This window comes from Zalophus californianus, chromosome 1 (assembly GCF_009762305.2).
Source record: "Zalophus californianus isolate mZalCal1 chromosome 1, mZalCal1.pri.v2, whole genome shotgun sequence".
Lineage (NCBI taxonomy): Eukaryota > Metazoa > Chordata > Mammalia > Carnivora > Otariidae > Zalophus > Zalophus californianus.
Window position 1 is genome coordinate 83972497 of NC_045595.1, and position 19141 is coordinate 83991637.

The 19141-nt window shown below is 36.4% G+C and overlaps 1 protein-coding gene across 7 annotated transcripts in view; it reads left to right on the forward strand.

Annotated features, from left to right (window-relative positions):
- The window catches only part of SATB1 (SATB homeobox 1), a 98762-nt gene that overhangs the window by 22517 nt on the left and 57104 nt on the right, over positions 1 to 19141 (forward strand). For all 7 annotated transcript variants that reach the window (XM_027584547.2, XM_027584548.2, XM_027584550.2 and 4 more), the window contains 4 exons: positions 1510 to 1744; positions 5446 to 5622; positions 6394 to 6520; positions 7292 to 7415. In XM_027584547.2, the coding sequence (XP_027440348.1) occupies positions 1534 to 1744; positions 5446 to 5622; positions 6394 to 6520; positions 7292 to 7415 (639 nt within the window). In that variant the 5' untranslated portion in view covers positions 1510 to 1533. The remainder of the gene's footprint in view (positions 1 to 1509; positions 1745 to 5445; positions 5623 to 6393; positions 6521 to 7291; positions 7416 to 19141) is intronic.

Here is a 19141-nt window from a genome sequence, read left to right on the forward strand (position 1 = left end):
AAATGGCCATTATTTCTCAAACTTTATAGTTCTTCAATTGGCATTCTTAAGGTTGCTTTTAAACCTACAGATTACCATTGCTCCCCCAACCCCATTCACCTCTTTTCTTGATTATAATGGACAAAGTAATCTATGGTTAAAGAGGGAAGAAATGCTTACAGAAAGGCCATGCTAATACAAGCTGGCTTTCAACAAACACAGATCTCAGTAGCTTCTTTGGTACAATAATTTTTTTTTTTTTAAGTACAGGATATGTTGAATTACCAGACAGCTGGAAGAAAGTGGTAATTATTATACTCTTGTTAGCTTTCCTAAATATGATCTCCTTTCCCTTAGTATTGGTGAGTTCCCACACATAAAGTACCATGAAAGTTTATAAAATAATTCTGCTAAACCTGTTCTTATCAGTTCAATTAAAAGTGCATTTTAGAAGTGACTTTGATATTGTACTAATTGCTTTATTATAAACAGTATGAAAATTGATGTCCAATGTATAATATAACTGAAAACAATTATCTATGTTTTTTCTGAAGTCAATTAAGATGTTGACTTCATTGTGTACCAAGATTATTTTTAAATGCTAGTGACTGTGTTTTACCAAAATCATCAAGATTTTTTTAAAAAGTGAGTTTGGCACTTCAGTCTAATATGTATATCACAAAGTATTTTCAAGGTTTTTGCTATTTAAATTAACAGCATTCTATTACTAAGAGACACCTAAATATTAACGCTAAAACACATAAGTTGTAATGCTTAAGTACCTGGGGTTTTTAAAGAAATCCTTCATTTCTTTCCATTTTCTTAAGGGTGATGTGATCCAATCACATGTTTGATCCAGGACTTGACTAGATTTTTAACAGGTCACCTAATTCTTGAAACTTTAACAGTAGAAAACTTTTTCTGTGAATTAACCTGTAAAGCCAATGAGGAGTTTAAAAAGCAATTATTTGCTACCTTCTTTTGATGTGGTATATATATATTTTTTTCCTTGTAAAAAACTGTAAAAATGTAAACATGTACATCAGATTTAATTAATATTTTGGACTGATAGTCTTTCCATTCTTGATTAAAGTGTTACTATTATGTTCTGTAATGAGTTTCTAATTTTTAAAAATTGGGACTACATAAATATGTTGTTTTCTTTTTACTGTACTTGTGGTAATTCTTGTTCTAAAAGTAAGCCCATTTCCCCCAACTTAGTTTTCTTGGTAGGTGACAAGTTACCTTTTTATTCTAATATGCGTAGCTACAGTTTCCACAAATTATTCTGTTAACTTGAATGGAAATGTAATACTGTTATCTAAAAATACAGTAACATCTGAAGTATATTATTTACCTAGTTAAGCAATTTTACAAGTATGTTGTATTTGCGGAGAGAAATAGTTAGGGATAAAATATTTACTCGGAGTATCATATATAATATATATAGAGAGAGGGTGTGGGAGAGAGAGAGAGAGAGAGAGAGACCCCCATCCAATTATAACATGTCTTCTTTTTAAATTCTGGCAGGTGATCTTTAGAGGGTAACTGAGTATGGATCATTTGAACGAGGCAACTCAGGGGAAAGAACATTCAGAAATGTCTAACAATGTGAGCGATCCGAAGGGTCCACCAGCCAAGATTGCCCGCCTGGAGCAGAACGGGAGCCCACTAGGAAGAGGAAGGCTTGGGAGTACAGGTGCAAAAATGCAGGGAGTGCCTTTAAAACACTCGGGCCATCTGATGAAAACCAACCTTAGGAAAGGTAAATACTTTCAAGCCAAATCCTGGAAAGCTGCAAGCCCTTGTGTCTACTCAAGGCCACTTTGTGTGGGGGTGGAGAGGCAGAACATGTCTTTGTATGTTCTTTTCCTTGATTCTCTTTCTGGTGTGAAATTAGTTACATTCCACGCTGCCGTGTCAGTCATGTTTGGAAAGTGTAGGCTCTGTGCTTGACTGGAGCACCTTACCCTACTATAGAGTGGAATCGTTGGGTGTTTGGAGGAGAAGGACTGAGTTAAATATAATGGCCTTCGTTACACAAGGCTTCCATTGACAAGGTGTTATTGTAGTAGGGGATGTGTAGGTGGCTCTTACTTAAACTAACCCCGATTAAGAATAAGACACTTAGATTGTTTGAGGACTGTCTTGGGTTTTTTTCAGAGGATTACTAGCTATAAGTCATTTTCAGAGATAATGGGAATCTTATGTGATATGATGTAAAAGTTTTGTGATATCATTTTTTTGTGGCTTGTTTTCTTAAGAGCAAATTTATTATTTAGCAGTGAAAAACCTGATGATTCTAGTTTTTGATTTTTGCTATGGTTGGGTATTTTTTGATAAAGGAAGGGCAGACTTAAGCAAGTTTATAAAGGGAAGATATGTAACTGTGTGACTCCTTTCTACCAATTTTATATTAAATTGATGAAGTTTAACAACTTTGTGTTCAGCACTGCTATTTATGTAGATCAGTGCCTATGCTGGGTATAACGTGTGTGTCTCATAATGGTCTTTATTTTGTCTCTGAATAACTGTTTAGGATTCAGATTTTTCCTTATATTTGCTAAGCGAAGGATAAAAATGCCATCTTTTAGCAACCAAGAATATTAAGTAGATAAAGTTAGAAGGCAGAGGAATTTCATTGTGTTTGATGCATAACATTTATCATACAATCATTTATTTTTTTCTTGGTTTGGCGAAAACAAAGAATATATTGATCCCGAAATGAACAGACACAGCAGTCCGTATTGTTAGATCTTTATCTATTAAAAATGGAAAAACAGCACTTCAGCAAATTCTTTGGCCTCTACTCATGATTACCCTATTTATTGATTGTTTGCCAAGAATGTATGCATCTTAAGAAAGCCAGGGTAAGAGCATTAAAAATATAATTTATTACGGCTTTTCAAACTGAGTGCATTAATATTGTACCGTGAAGCACTGGGGCTCTATAAAAAAGACTTTCTGACGCCTGCAAACATATAAGTTCCATAAATTCCTAAATAGGAGATTTCAGCTGTCTCTGGTATTATGTGATATTTGCACAGCAAACTTTAATGCCAGGACAGTTTTAGACAAGGATTCTACAGACTTCACTGCTCCTTATGGCAGACGTGCTGTTTACACAGGCTCATAAACCTTCAGCAAAAGCTTCTAAGACTGCCTCCAGGTTTAAATCATGTGGTATTTTTAGCATTCAGCAGTGACCAGTGCACTCCCCTTTTAATGCTGGAAGGTTATGAAGTTGCTGTAGTTGGAAGTCTCGCCAAACATTAGCACAAATAATCAGACAGTTCAGAGAAGGCTCCTGTTCAGCATTACTCCAGTATCAGGAAGGCAAGGGTGACAAGTTTGCTAGAAGGTTTAGCAGCTAGATTTGTCATTAAATGATTCTCTTGTCACTTTCTCAGTAGCCACCTTAATTGCCTATAGGGTATCTCTAAATAAAGTCTGAAGTAAGTCCAGTATGTTTTGACAGTTTTGCAAAACCTATAGTTATTTTCATAGGTCTAAGGAGCATATAGTACAACACGTCTGTATCATTCTGTAAGAGGAAAAATCAATGCGTATGTTTTTGTTGTACTAACCCAACTCTTTGAAGCCATCAGAACAGGGGGAGGAGAAACCAAAGTACAGTAATTTCACTTCCTGCTCAAATTTTTTTTTAAACATTGCTTTCATAGTGACTTATTTTAAAAATTTAGTTTAATTGTAGGAGGTTCTCAGCTTGCTTCAAACAACAAAATTACTAAAGCTTTTTGGTGGTGGTGATGTGTGTGTGTGTGTGTGTGTGTGTTTAATCTTATTTTTCATGTGCATGGTTTCTGTTTGACAGGTGCTAGATAAAAATTGTGGCTGAGATGAGAAAGCGCTACTTAAGAAAAAGAGGTTGGGTGTTTTTGTTTATTTGTTTAGGAAATTTTGCCAAAGTACCTTCAAGCCAAGGAAGAAATCACCAGTTTGCATGTTGCTATTTTTGCTGTGGTCTTCCCAAGTCTTCTTCTGATCCCTGACAGGTTCTCTCTCTGGTATAAAACAGATGAATGAATGACAAGAATATTGGCAAGCTCTGTGGCTTGTTTTTCATGCCTCGCCTGTTGGGTACCTCTGAATGAGTTTGTGAGCTTTTCTAAGTAAACCTAAAGGGGTTTATTTGTCAGAGCTAGAATCTCTAGTGAACAGTTCACGAAGGCTTTGGTGAGGATGCACATGTAAAAAAATGTAGCTGTTTTACTGCCGGCTTTTGTTCAGCATAAACAAGAAAACAGAGCCTTTTTAAAGGGCATCCCTAGTGTCAGGAGGAAATCCTGATTTTGAGCTCTGGTTGGTATGCACTAGAAATCTCCAGAAGTTGGTAGGATTCTGTGAGTCCAGAGGGCAGAGACTTATAGAGGCATTAATGTTATAGGACTAATTGGGGATCCTGGGTGCCCTGTTAAAGTAACCCTTGTCATCATTTATGCTAAAGATGATACCCTCCTGGCAGTTTGCCACAGTACAGTTCAGATGCATCTGCTTTTAACCCTTTTCCGTATATCACTGGGAGTCTGACAGTGCGCTGCATAAACACCTTGAGTACTACAGCATTCCATGATTTCAGTTTCTAGAAGCCTCTTTTCTACCCGTGGTGTAGCCTGTGCTTATTAATCACCTGGCTGCTGAGTTACTACATTGGATTAAAGTAAATAGAGAACACATCAAATCTATGCAGATTCCTTTATCCTCATATGTCCTTCTGAGGCCACTTTCCTTTTCTCTCTCTCATAACATGCAACAAAGATTGTTCATTTTCAAGACCTATGGTTGCTGTGGTATCTTTTTAGTCAGGTAGATTAAATGAGTGGCCATAAAAATAAATCTTATTTACATTATGCACATATTGAAATCATATATTTTGAGCATCAGTTTGGTTAAGTTTGGTGTTTCTTTTATGGAACTGTTAAGTAAAGGTCTTCAAAAAGGAAGAAAATGCTAAAAATGTTAGAGTCAAAGATAATTTGGACACAAACAGGAGAAGTTTAATATTAACAAAAGCCTGTAGAAAGCATGAAGGTGGGTTCTTCTGAAGACAACTGTAGTGAGTTACATTTGCACCCTGTATATCACTCACAGCAGATCAGACAAGACACTTCTCTCTCGTCAGCATTATTATTTGATCAAAAAGGTAATTCTGCCTTAAGTGATTTTGGAAAATGTACTGCTAATATTAAAGCAGAGCCCAAGTTACCTTAGGACCAAGTTTACATTCTATTTAAGTAGAATCTCTTACAACTTTAAACAATAAAAGAGTGTGTATATGTTTGTGTGTGCGTGCTTGTATTTCTGTGCCCTGTCTGCCTTGGAAACACAGTCTCCCCTTCTCTCACTGTTGGGAAGATTTATTTTCATGGTTTAGTTTTCCCTCCTCCCAGATTGTATTTCTGAAGATTGTTGGTTTGCGTCTCTTTTTCTCTGTCTCTTTGATAGGAACCATGCTACCAGTTTTCTGCGTGGTGGAACATTATGAAAACGCCATTGAATATGATTGCAAGGAGGAGCATGCGGAGTTTGTGTTGGTGAGAAAGGATATGCTTTTCAACCAGCTGATAGAAATGGCATTGCTGTCTCTGGGTTATTCGCATAGCTCTGCTGCCCAGGCCAAAGGTAAATAATGCATACGTGGGGTTGGAAAAATTGCTTGGCATCCTTTGTTTACTTTGCAGAGAAAGCACTGAATATTTTTATTCAAAGAACTGTAGCCTGTGTGTTACATTGGTTCCTTATAGACTGTGGGTTTAAAAAATTGGCTTAATTCAGTTTGGTTTAGTTAACACACATTTTGCTCGTGTGGAATGTCGAGGTAGATTTTTTTTTTAAATTACTTCAGCTGAATCATTAGTATGCTTATTGACCTTAATAATCTGCTCCACTGAGGACCCACAAGGAAGTGAGGAGCGTATTTGAGCAGATGGACTGTTGAGAGTCAATTTGCATTTATGACTGAATATCTAGTTCTGTTTCTTTTATTCTGTTTCTGATGGTTTTATGGGCTGTAAAGTATTTTTCAATGCTGATTCCCATTGCAATAGAGAATCTTATCTAAATCGTAAAGCCATTTAGAACTGGTTCAGCTATGTCTTATTAGAACTTCCTGTAAGTTAGGAAAATGTGGCCTATGCATAGGTTTTATTGATGGGGTTTTATTTCCAAAATAATAAACAACCCTACAGTCATTTACATAATTTCACAATCTGGAAAGCTAAGCTGTGAATATTTTCATTGACCTGCCTTTTAGAGGGAAGGGAATCATTCAAACAGAAATAACAATATTGCTTGTGGTGGGGGCAATGAAAAAAACCACCACCACCACCTTCTACTAGAAATATTATCTGAAAGGTAAAATATTTAGTGACATATTCTCTTTATCTGGAATAGGGCTAATCCAGGTTGGAAAGTGGAATCCAGTTCCACTGTCTTATGTGACAGATGCCCCTGATGCTACGGTAGCAGATATGCTTCAAGACGTGTATCATGTGGTCACATTGAAAATTCAGTTACACAGGTGAGTCAGGACAGCAGTTCTAGGGCAAAACGTTCTATGTGCCTGATCTTTTGAAATAAAGCATCTCTGGTCAGCCTTTGATTTTTATTTACTCTGTGTTTCAGAAAGGTTAATCCAAACTGATTTTATTACTTTACTCTTTCTGCTTTATTTTTCTAACTTCAGGGTATATTTAAAAGCAGCCTCCCTCTACTCCCCCGCCCCCAGCAAATTTGTAGGTTTTGTGCAGGATATCAAAAGACAAGACTTTTTATATTTAGTCAATTAAATGATGCATTACAAGAAGGCATTTTACATAAAGTTTACTTAAGAGAAAAATATTTTTGCATATCATGAACAGTGCCATCTGTGTACATTTTGTGAAAGAGTGCCTTATTCACTATTGCCGCGATCTTATTTATTTATATTTTTTTACCATTTTAATTCGTATGAACAGAGTCATGAGAGAAAAACGGTTAATACGTTAATGCTTTTCACGATGGCTCGTGAGAAAGCAGTACACCTTAAATTGTCTTCCCAAGCGCATCAGAGCAGGAAGGTAGAAGTAACATGAAAAAATAGCCACCACAGGCAGCTGATGTATAATTCATGCATCGATACAGCAGATGTGTTGTATAAAGTAATTAACTAATCGGAACAATCAGGAGACCGAGAGCAATCTCCAGATGCATCTGTTTGATGCGCAAAATGAAATCTGTCTGTCTTAAAGGAATGTTCTGCAGCGGGATGCAATCTTGTAATAATCCCCTTTCTAATCTATGTCTCAAATAGTTGCCCCAAACTAGAAGACTTGCCTCCCGAACAATGGTCGCACACCACAGTAAGGAATGCTCTGAAGGACTTACTGAAAGATATGAATCAGAGTTCGTTGGCCAAGGAGTGCCCCCTTTCACAGGTACTTAGCATAGCATGTAATAAATAATAAGCCATCATGGGCAGCCCTGATTTGAGGTTTCATGGGGCTCCATAGTCTAAAGCAACTGGTATCTGAAGCAAGACTGTCAAAATTGCAAAGTGTCTTGACCACTGGTGACTTTAAACAGTATGCCTGATTTATTCTGAACAGAGCCTTTACCCTTTTTCTCCCTTGGGGAAAAGAGCAAAGGAAAAACAGTTCCACAGAAGACTGCTAGCTTGTTTTTAGATTCCTCTTCTGAGTGCTCTGATCATGGAAGCCGCATTCTCCTGAGTGCCCTAATTTGAGAAAGAGTAAAGGTGGTATTAACTTTCAGGAACCTTTGGTGAGTGGGAATGTCAGTGAGAGTGTTAATATAAAACTTCGCCATGCTACCTGAATAAAATAACAGTACGGTTTTGGGATATTTTGTTCATTGCAAAAAGGGGGAGAAAAGCATTTACTATAAGCAATTATAAAAATAAGAAGTTTCTTCCCTGTAACTAAAGATTGAGTAATTTTGGGGGAGATTTTGTCACCAGTTTTGTGGCATTCGTTTACTCTTTTTGTGTTGTTTCTTGGTGCAATCTTTTTTTTTTTTCCACTGAGATTCCTGTCCTATCATCAGAGATTCTTGAAATGAGACAAAGATTTATTATTATTGTACTTGATATTTTAGAATGAATTTTAGTGAAGCGTAACTAAAACTCTCGACAGAGACTGCCCCTGTCTCTAAATTTAAAACCAAACATCATTTTTGATAATGCTCAGCTGACTTCACATAGAAAAGGGTGCTGTGAACCTGCTCTTAATGGGCTGCTTGTGTAGTCACTACATAATTGTGTTAGAATGCCATCCCTCAGTGTCAAACCCAATGTGAGGTCATCCCATGATATAGTATAATTCAAGTACGATCTAACCGGATTTTTACCCCGTTTCAAAGTTCTTTTATTTCAAGTTCAAAATGTAATTCTGAATGTTAGTCTGTCAGTCACTTGAATGTGAACTGTATGATTTTGCTAAAAACATTTCTGCAATTGAGATATTCTCAAAATGTATTTCCAGTGCGATGCTTGTGAGGGTACCCAGTACCTTTAGAAGGAAGCTTTGTGGGCTTTTTTGCTGCTGTGTTATGGAAACTCCATGCATCTCAGGCTACAGTCCATCAGTTTTACTTTGATATTTGTTAACAGTGGTCAGGAATAGAGCAAATGAATTAAGTCTGTAGTTAATTATGGCTTTCTATATTCTTTTAAGGTAAGCTATAGTCATAGGTAAAATATTTTCTATATCGCAAGTGTCAGTTTCTTGGAATTCAGGGCAAACGCTCTTTGTAATTTTAGCTTATTTCCTTCTATCTTCCCTCTCACCCTTGGAGTAGAGAGGATGTGAATTTATAACCATCGAATAAAAGTAATTTAAATTAATTAAACACAGTTAAATCAATAGGATGATATAATGAAGCAGGTGACTCTTACATCTGGGACTTTGGGTTTTGCAGACAACTTCAGATAATATGTCACTTGGTTGCTAGCATTTGAAAATTTGAAATGTCCTAGAAATAAACTTTTTTTTTTTTAAACCCAGAGTTAAAATACGCATAAACACCCAGTACAGGAATGCCGTGTATCTACGTGTTGCTAAATGTCCCATTGATTTTGGAAGTAAATTCAGGCAAAGATTTAAGGCATTTACCGTGACCTGGAGAAGACGATGCTAGTATGAGTATTTACTGATAGAAGCAGTGAGAATTAATTGTTAAATGACATCAACATTCAGCCAGTAAACTCCACCTCACTATAGCTTCTAAATATAATTGTGAGTTTACTTAATGTTATCATGGGAAATGAATTGAATACAGACAATTATAACATTAAACAGAATGACAAAATGAAATTCGGGGCTTGGTTTTAGAGTCCTACATTGGTGAATTTCTGTAGAGGCCTTTGGAGGAACGTGCATCTGTGTGTAGCTGGAGACCCTGCAGTAATCGCTGAGTGGTGGAACCAGGCTGTAACTTCAACATCAGTTATAATTACAATTGTCTTTTCTTTAAAAATATCTTCTGAAAAACTGTGTTGTTTACCAGCAGCAACAAATATTTGAAATTAATTTAACGTTTAATGTTATGAAAAAATGCAACCTGTTCTTTTAAATGAGTGAACTATTTTAGACTCTGCTGTGTCATCTTTTGTTTCTTTCTCTAGAATGAGTCCATGACTCTTGGTACTCAATGCAGAATGTTTTAATAATGAACTATTTTCCATTCGCTTCTTTATTTTCTTTTCTGTCATAAGTTATTAGTTAAAGCAGAGAAATCCAGGCTCTGTAAGGCCTAAGCCCAAAATATATGCTGAGCTTGGCAAAACTACTCTTTCTTTCCCCTGTGGTTGAGAGAGAGTGATGAAGATGGCATTGTGAAAAATGCCTAGCAAAAAAATATTGCCTCAGTCTTATACAAAATGGAACCTACCATCAAGAAATGCCAACTCTTAATTAAGACTTGTTTTACCCCCCTGTGGAGTTTTGATTTATTCACTTCAGAATTTTGAACATACAATCTAGCATCCACATTTTGCTGTACATTAAGAGTTTTGTTTAATATGATAAAATACTTCAGTAGCAAGTATAGCTATAAGAGTCCCTTACTGTTATGCTGAGCAGAATGTCCACCCTGCAGAGCTCAGTTCAGCTCCCTCTATAGAGTAGAGGCTGGGAGAGAATACCAGTGGGAATCCAGCATGAATGTGCCTGGGGTATCTGACAAGCCTGCCTCCAGTGCTCTTAGGAGGATTGCCCACACTTGCTGGGCAGATGTCCTTGGAATCTTAGAACTAAGTTTTATCCTACCCAGACTCCTCCTTGGACAGATGAAGGAGCCAGTGGCCCTAGAGATTAAAGTCAAAATGCTGGTCAGTGACCGACCCAAAAGTCCTTTCCCAGTGATAAATTTTAGAGTGTGTTGATTTCAAAATGAATACTTATGTTGTCTTTCCATAATGTCTGATAATATTTGCAAGGTTTTCTCCAGATGCAGGAACTCCATAAGGGTGCATGTGGTTTGATTTGTAACTATGCCCTTATTTCTGTTACTGCTTTTCTAAATCATAAATCTGCCCAAATAGATTGACATCCATCTATTAAGTTTTTGTACCACATGTTTATTTTTGTAAAAACCTGCTAAGACACACTTAGCTCCTTATGGATCTGCAGTTGGTCACTTTCTTGTTACTCTCACTTTTTTCAGTGGATGTGGTTGGGTAAGGTGGGCGTTGTGTTTTGAACTGCAAGTAAGGAAAGAATAAATCTAGCTTGGGGACAAGAAATCCTGTGGTCATGAGAACATTGAGAGTATGGATTCGGGAGGTAAATGGGGAGTTAAATAAAGTAAACATTTTGATTTACAATAAAGCGTTTCATTTTCATTTTAGTTTTCCCTGAAGTTTTAGAAATTGAACTTAAGAACTGGAGAAATATATATACATTCAGTATAAGGATAGATTCATTTTATTAAAAGTACCATAAGTAAAAGGTCAGTTGTTACTTCTCCCAGCCTAACATCTTTCTTCTAAAAATGTTTAGGTCAGATAGTCCTGAGAAATTTTAAATCTGATAGGTACATTTTTCCCACCCCTCCTCCACCACACACATGTGCACACACTCACACATTTTTAAGGCACTGGGTCACTTTCTATTTCCTTTCTCACCTGGGGAAATGTAGCTCCAGGCCCAAGTCCCACATGAAGTAAGTGAGAATCGTCATTTTATTTTCAAGCAGTAAAACATATATAAAATATATTTAGGTTTGAACGTTCCATTTAGAAGTCATACTGAATAAAATCATTTTTCCTTTTCCTTTTCCTGACAGCATCTAAGAATGTAATATATGTGAGACATTTTATTAGGTATTGGAAAAACAGGTAAACCACCCTGCCCTCTGGAAGCTTACCATTTAACCATGCTGATTCTAGGATACTTGACAGTCATTGCCATAGACATTTAATAAACCTCTGTGCTCAGTTGATTTTCAGTCTATATGATGCAGAACACCAGAGCAACAATTTAAAAATCCCTATCAGTTATGCTGTAAATATGTGTTTTTTAAACTGCACTTTGCATTATTGTTTCATAGTTTTTAGACTGAGATAACATTTCTGAAAATTTTAAAGTAAACATCAGTAATCACTTCTCTCGTGAATATCCAACATCAATATTCATATATTGTATTTCATGTGAGAGTCTAACCCTATGAAATTTATTCACATATTCACATACTTATTCATTCAAAAATATGTATTGACAGTCTGCTATGTGACAGGCATCCTATTTCCTATGTAGTAATAAGGATGATACACTTTAATAGTTGAAATAATAATAACTTTTATTTAGTGCTTTTGTTGTATCATGGGCAAATCTATCACCCTAAGCAGTATATAGTTTGTATCCCATTCTCAGCTGAGGAAACCTGAGGCATAGAACGTTTAAATGAGTCTTATATTACAGAGCTGGTAAAGCAGAGGGATGAGAATTCATGCCCAGAGCCTGTGAGCTTAACCAAATATCCTTCTTGGTCACATGTAGATGACGGACTTTTTTTTTTTTTTTTTTTTAAGGCTTTCTCAAATTAATTTGATATGGTTTATAAAATACTTCCTTTTCCCTGAAGTACTGATAACTGCTTACGGTTTTCCAATTGCATTTATTCTCACTGCTGAAATTTTTCTTTAGCATATGGGATTTGATTCTGTTACTTGTACATTGAATTCCTTTAAAGGTATCGTCGTTCCATGCCCCTAGTTTAGAGGTGAGAGGGAGTTCAGACCACAGGGACTGACTTTTGGGATAATCTGGTATTTGGGAGATTCCAAAAGGGTTGAGTTGAGCAGCTCTGTGGCAGTCACTTCCTCCCACATCCTGTCACATTCATCTGGATCAGTAGGTATAATTGAGCTACTAGCCCTTTGTTTTGAGCCCCAAGACAATGTTAGGCATTTGCATTGGAAACAGTGGGCAGTTGAATTTCTTGAGTCTGTTTGCAAGTATAGACCTTAGTCAGCCACTGGCCTGCTATGATGGATGTGGATATAACTGGCCAGCTCCATTTAAAAATAGAGCATTTCCTGTTTGAGATGTGCTTGTAGGATTTTGTACTTGCCCCTTCCTGATGTAATACATAAATCTTGTTGTTAAATATGTATCCTTTTTTAAATTACAAAGCTTTTCCCAGCCCTTACCCTACTGACCATGGGAATCCAAGGTTATGAAAATTGCTTGGCCAGGCACTGAAGTACTTGATGCTGGTTGGATTTTATTACCATTTTCAGCAATTGTATTCATGGTGAGATCCATAAAGGAAATGGTAAACCAGTCTTATATGGGTAGTAGTATGAACTGCTGATAATTTTTCCTGCCTTCTCTTTTGAACCAGTTACTACTTCATTCTCTTTCAACTTAGTGAGTTATTGTGTTAATATTATAATATATAGAATCTACAATAGAAGAATAAGAATGTGCTCCAAATTGCAAGTTCTCCTTTTTGAATCTCATATATCAGGCTCATTTTTAGCTGATTTAGATACATAAGAATTTTACTGTAGCTTGATGTTAGCTCTCTGTAACCTTTCGGATAAATTAATCAAAAAAGCCAAACTTAATAAAGCATCTAACTTAAAATGGATTGATCTCAAATATTTTATAGCTGCTATCTTTTCACAATAGTAAAACATAAAAGAGTTTAAGCCATGCCAATTTAGAGAGTGCTTAACAGTGTGTAAGTACTTCATTTTCACTTAATAGATTTTTACCTGTGCTTTGTTTTAGATCTGAACAGGTTTCCTTTGACCTCAAAATCACTAATGCAAGGAAAATTACCATATCATGAGAGCATTTCCCCTATTTTTTTTCTGATTTGCAGAATAATAAATTCTGCCAAGGTTTAGGAGTAGACATGGCCTGGAGAAAGACTACTAAATGCTATTTTCTAATTGTTTTTTTTAAGAAGTTAACCAAATCATGCTAATCAATCTGATTTTCTTGCTAAAACAGAGCTAGTTTTAGAGTGCTTTTGGAGTATCTTTTTTCACAATTACTACTTAAATTTCAAGTTGGGCTCTATCTGGATTTGCTTTTTAAACCTGCTTTATTTCATGTCAGAATGGGCCAAACAGACTCATAAACAAATAAACAAAAGACCTTAAATTTCAGAATAATCAAAACAAACAGATACACGCACCCAATTTTTTTTTCCTGTTTCATTGGAAACTGCTTGATCATAACGTGCTCCGAGTATAAAAAACATAAGAGAGCCTTTAACATAACAGGAGAGAGCCTCAGCCCGGCTCTGCAGCTCATTGCCAATTGAAGTGAGGAACGCTCTGGCTATTGGGACTTTTAAATCTAGACTTAAAAGTTATTTGTTCTGTTTAGCATTTTTAAAATGATTCTATTAGGAATTGTATGTGCTTCAGTTTTAATTTTAACTCATAATGATTGTAAAGCACCCTGGGATGCTTGCATGAAGGGCGCTTCAGAAATGTAAGATTGTATTGTGTTCTCATATGCAGAATTATTATGGGGTGCTGGAGTTTCATCGTGGACAATTCATAACGTTGCAGAATTCCTCATTGTGGAGAAGGTAGCAGACTTCCTTCAGTAGTCTTTTTTTTTTTCTTTCATTTTTACACTAAAACTTTAGCCTTTTTAGCCATCATCTTTTCCTTTCTTCTTTAAAAAAATTATCTTTTATTGCAATATTTTCCCATAAAAATGCTAATCTAATTTAGTTTACTCAAAGGGATTAAAGATGCAAACCAGATGATAAGTCGAAAGTTAAGAAGAGTAATGCTTCGTTAGCACCGTTTGAGATCACATTCTTACCCAAATGAGAAGACAGGGGACTTCATCTGTGGGTACCACTGGTTCACCTAGGCTTGTCCCTTTCTACTGCCAATCCAGCATTTGTTCCCAGGCAGTGAAAAAATGCAGAGCTACCTGAAACAAGCATTGACTTTATGAAACGTAACAATAGGATTTCCTGGGAGGTATTGAAACTCCTGGGTTATGTTAACGTAGGACAGAGCTTGATTTTGTTTTCTTTTTATTTCTTAATGGAACTCTTTCTCCAAGTGCTGTATTTCTTCAGCAACTTCATTCTGTCATTTTTAATGTGAGTCTTTGTGTGTGTCATTGCTCTTTGCCATCACTTTCATTAGTGAGCTTGTGGTATTCATTACCTAGGAGTCAAGAATGTGAGCTCTCTCATTACCAGCTCTGTAAGCTCCGGAAAGTGACTCTCCATGCCTCAATTCCCTCTATAAAGTAGGAAGATAACAGTACCAATTTTTCAGGATTGTTATGACAATTACGTGAATTAATACATGTTACACATTTAGAACAGTGCTCAGTTCTAAAGTGTACAATAACTTTGGCTGTTTTTCTGCAACATGGGTATTGAGGGGTTGACATTTCCCTTGGGGGTGCTGCATCGTCTGAGAAACTGCTGCTCCATAGAAGATTTTGATGCAAAATTCATTTTTATGGAAACAACCAAGAACTTTTCATTTGTAGAAAAATCAGAGGACTGTGTTATAGTACATTCTCACCTGTGAGGGACCCTTTAAGCATCATCCTTTGAAGTATTATAAAGTTCCCACGTATTTTAAAATGGAAGTGGGGAAAGGCTAAACTTTGCACTTTCTTTTTTTTTTTTAAAGATTTTATTTATTTTTGCGAGAGAGAGAGAGAGAGAGAGAGAGAGAGAGAGAGAGAATGAGCTGTGGGAGAGGGAGAAGCAGACTCCCTGCTGAGCAGGGAGCCCGATGAGGGAGTCTTGATCCCAGGACCCTGGGATCATGACCTGAGCGGAAGGCAGAGGACACTTAACCAACTGAGCCACCCAGGCGCCCCTAACCTTTGCAGTTTAAGTGCCCATCTGTAAGTTAAGCAATAAGGTGCCCTAGACTAGACAAGGTCCAAAGAGGATAAAGATGCCCCAGGGGACTGTCATGCAGGTGGGAGCTTGTCTGGTACCCTTTTCTTGAACTCCTGTCTTCCCTACTCTCTGCACTCAGGGCTCCATCCTGCTTTTGTGCACCCATCGTAGTATTTTCCACACTGAAATTATGTGCAGACTAACTAGGCTCGGCTTTCATTGTGATTAACTGTCACAAAGGGACTAAGTTTGATTTGTCGTCGCAATTGTAAATCCTGGCACACAGTAGGATCTCAGGAATATCTGTGGAGCAGACGTAGCCTCATGAGATTTTCACCGTATTATTTCGTGAACCAATAAACTATGTCAGTAGTTTTATTAGTAGTAGTTATAGATACTCAGATCTATAGTATCCTACTGTACAAAGTATTTTTGCTATTTTACTTAATTCTGAATTTTTTATTTATCTAACCAAGAGCAAATTACCTCTGAATTTTTCTCTAAGGAAACCTGTTATCCCAGGCTGTCTCGTCTTTTTGCTCATGTTGTGATATTCTTGAATATATGTACAAATTTACATGTTTGTAAGCAGAACAGTAGTCTTAGAGGTACAAGGGACCCAGAGATGTAAAAAATGCTGTAAAAGACCTAATTACAGGTCACCGTTAAGCACAATCTTTAACAATATATTTATATGCATGTTTAAGATTTTTCTTCCATAATCGAACATGTATTTCAGCATGGCTAATACTTTTCATTTTGGCTCAGTTGTGTTATATTTGAGATCCGTGCTTTTTTACTGTTAGTTCCATTTGCCCATTTCTCATATTTAAAAATAAATAAAGAAGGAAAATTTCAAAAGCAGAGTCAAGTGATTTATAGACAAAGATGCTGATGCTGCCAACATAGAAATGCTAACAGTCAGTACCACCCCGTATGGGCTCACAATGTCCATTCCTCAGTTGGTGTTCTAAAGTCCACATTTGGCATTGGAGACCCCGTTTAGAGCTATAAACACATTGTGTGTAAAAGTCAGCTATATAAAGGCTCAGAATCACCTGAATTTAGGGAGAGCTGCAAGTGTAGATAACTGTTCAGCCATTCCAGAATGGGCCTCAGGGACTTGGTCTGTCCACCCTTCTGCATGAGCACCAGCTCAGCCAGTAGCACATACCTCCAGTGATGGACGGGGCTCGTTATCTCTTGATGTCCAACCCCAACCTGTGCAACACATTTTTACCATTTTACTATAACTCCTAAAGAGGTGATTACCAGTATATGGCAGTTTCCAAAACTGTGAAGCATTCTCATACTGTTGATAAAGATGAGACAGATTAATTTGATTTTTCTTTGTGACCTAATGCCAATGTGACATTGGTTTATATTTATTGAGTAGACATGGAAAGTCTTGGTTAACAACAGTAACTAATAAAACACAGAAATCAAAAACATGATTTAGACTTTAGCCTCCTGGGAAATCTTGGATCAGATCTGGGAGGATCCATGGACCCTGTAATGGGCTCCTGGGGGTTTGTGCCGACCTAGAAGTTAAAAGTTACTTTCGGGAGTATATGTGGCGAGACCTTTCAAAGGTTTCATGAGATTCCCAAAGAGAGTCTTGTGGTTCCATAAAAAGCTAAAAGCTGGACTGTTTTTTCTCCCCAAGTTTCAGGCAATATGGCTTAAAATCTTACTAGCATTCATATGAAGAAGGAATGAAGAGAAGGAATATATAATCTGTAAAGAGTTACAGCGCCTAATTCTGGTACAGTTGACCTTTGAATAGCACAAAGTTAGGGACAATGACCCCCTGCACAGTCGAAAATCCACATATAAATTTTGACTTCTCAGAAACTTTACTAACAGCCTACTGTTGACCGGAAACCTTACGGATAACATGAAGAGTTGATTGACACATATTTTGTATGTTACTTATATTATATACTGTATTCTTACAATAAAGTAAGCTAGAGAAAAGAAAATGTTAAGAATATCATAAGAGAAAATACAGTACTGTAAAAAAAAAAACAAACCTGCATATAAATGGACCCATGCAGTTCGAACCTATGTTGTTCAAGGGTCAACTGTATTTATTTAAAAAAAAATGGATTCAAACTTCTTCAGTCCTTTTACTCTGTGGTTTACTGTTTTTCAAAATGCTTTATTTAGGACCCCTGGAACTGAACACAAATTTGCTTTTTTTTTTTTCTATGTCTAAATGCAGATATTAGAAATTTTAATCTCCATAGAGGATGGGAGATTTAAGTACACACGGACCATCAGAGAAAGAATAAGCAAGCATTCCCCCAAATTTGCAAGTTGGTACAGAGTACCTAAAATTTAGAATCTTAGGTAACAATTTTTGCTGTAAAATAAAAGGCACTAGATTTAATCTACTGAAAAACTTCCAAAAATTCAATTTGGAGTAATATAATGTTTAATTTAATAATGATGGGTATATTTTTAATAATCACATTATAAGCAAGATACGGGGGGCGGGAGGGATATTTTAACCTTCCTAATAATAAAACTGTGGTTGGGACATTGGCAGTTAGTGCCTGCAAATGGATGATGTGTCTTACAAGTGAATCTTCTTAAGTCACTGAAGAGACCCTATAGGACCTCTGTTTGGAAATACGTGTAGATTTCATAGACTCTGAAAGCTGTTAGAAGGGACCTTGGAGATTAGTTCAATCCCCTGCCTATTGCAGATGAACAAATGTAAGCTTCTCTGTGCAGTTAATTTGAAATATTACATGCCATTAGTCGTAATACATCTTTTAACAAATATTTTCTAATTTAAGCGCTTTACTAGCATATTCAATTAATTCGAATAAGAAGGTTTAGGTATGGTAAGAAAGATCTAGAATAGGTACTTATATAAAAAGAGTAGAGAATCTGGTCAAAGGATATTATCTGGGCCTTATGTAAAATTACTTTAATTATGTGGAAAAACCATATGAACTGTGAACCAACATTTTCTTTAAAAAATTATGAATTGGATATTTAAATAAGATTTCTGTGTTTTGCAATGATCACATTTTCATCTTTAGGAGATGTAAGAAAATTAAAACAGATTTAGGTGTGTTCTCTTTGTGCTTCTGTTTGTATTCTTTTGGAGCTTTGTTCTGAGATTCCATTTTTAGCATGATACAAGGGTTACTTTTCTGTGAAAATGCCATTTTCAGACACTGGATTGATCAAGATGGCAAGAGCCATAACTATGACAACTGGAGTTTAAGTAAAATTTATAAGTGATTAGTCTCCTCTCAACAAATTGAGATTCCGAATATGCCCCAGTTGTATCTCCCAAGAGAATGGCTTAGAAAGCAATAGAGGATCCAGAGGGAAAGATTTGGGGAACATAAGCTAACATGCACAAACAGAATATTACACTTAGAAATCCTGCCATTTGCTTCTCATAAATTGAAACCATTTCCCTTCCTTCCCACCCCCAAATACCAGATGGGGGACTACCTGTTAATTTTCAAGAGATTTCGCTCCATGTCACCATCTCATGTGATACCTCTTTCGTAGAGCTTATTTGTGGTATTTTGGTATCCTTTGGGATTAAAAGAAAACTCCATTTGCTGAGAATCCCTATTAAAAATGTATTTGAATATGGAGTTGATTCCATTTGATTCAAAATTAAAGTTTGACCTTTGAGCTTTTCAGACGCATGTAAAATCTGTTGTGAAAATTCAGGCCGTAGACAGGACATGAGGAAAGAGGAGGGGACATCAGAGTATATGAAGTTACACTTCTTGAAAAATAAAAATGTAAAAGAATAGGGAGC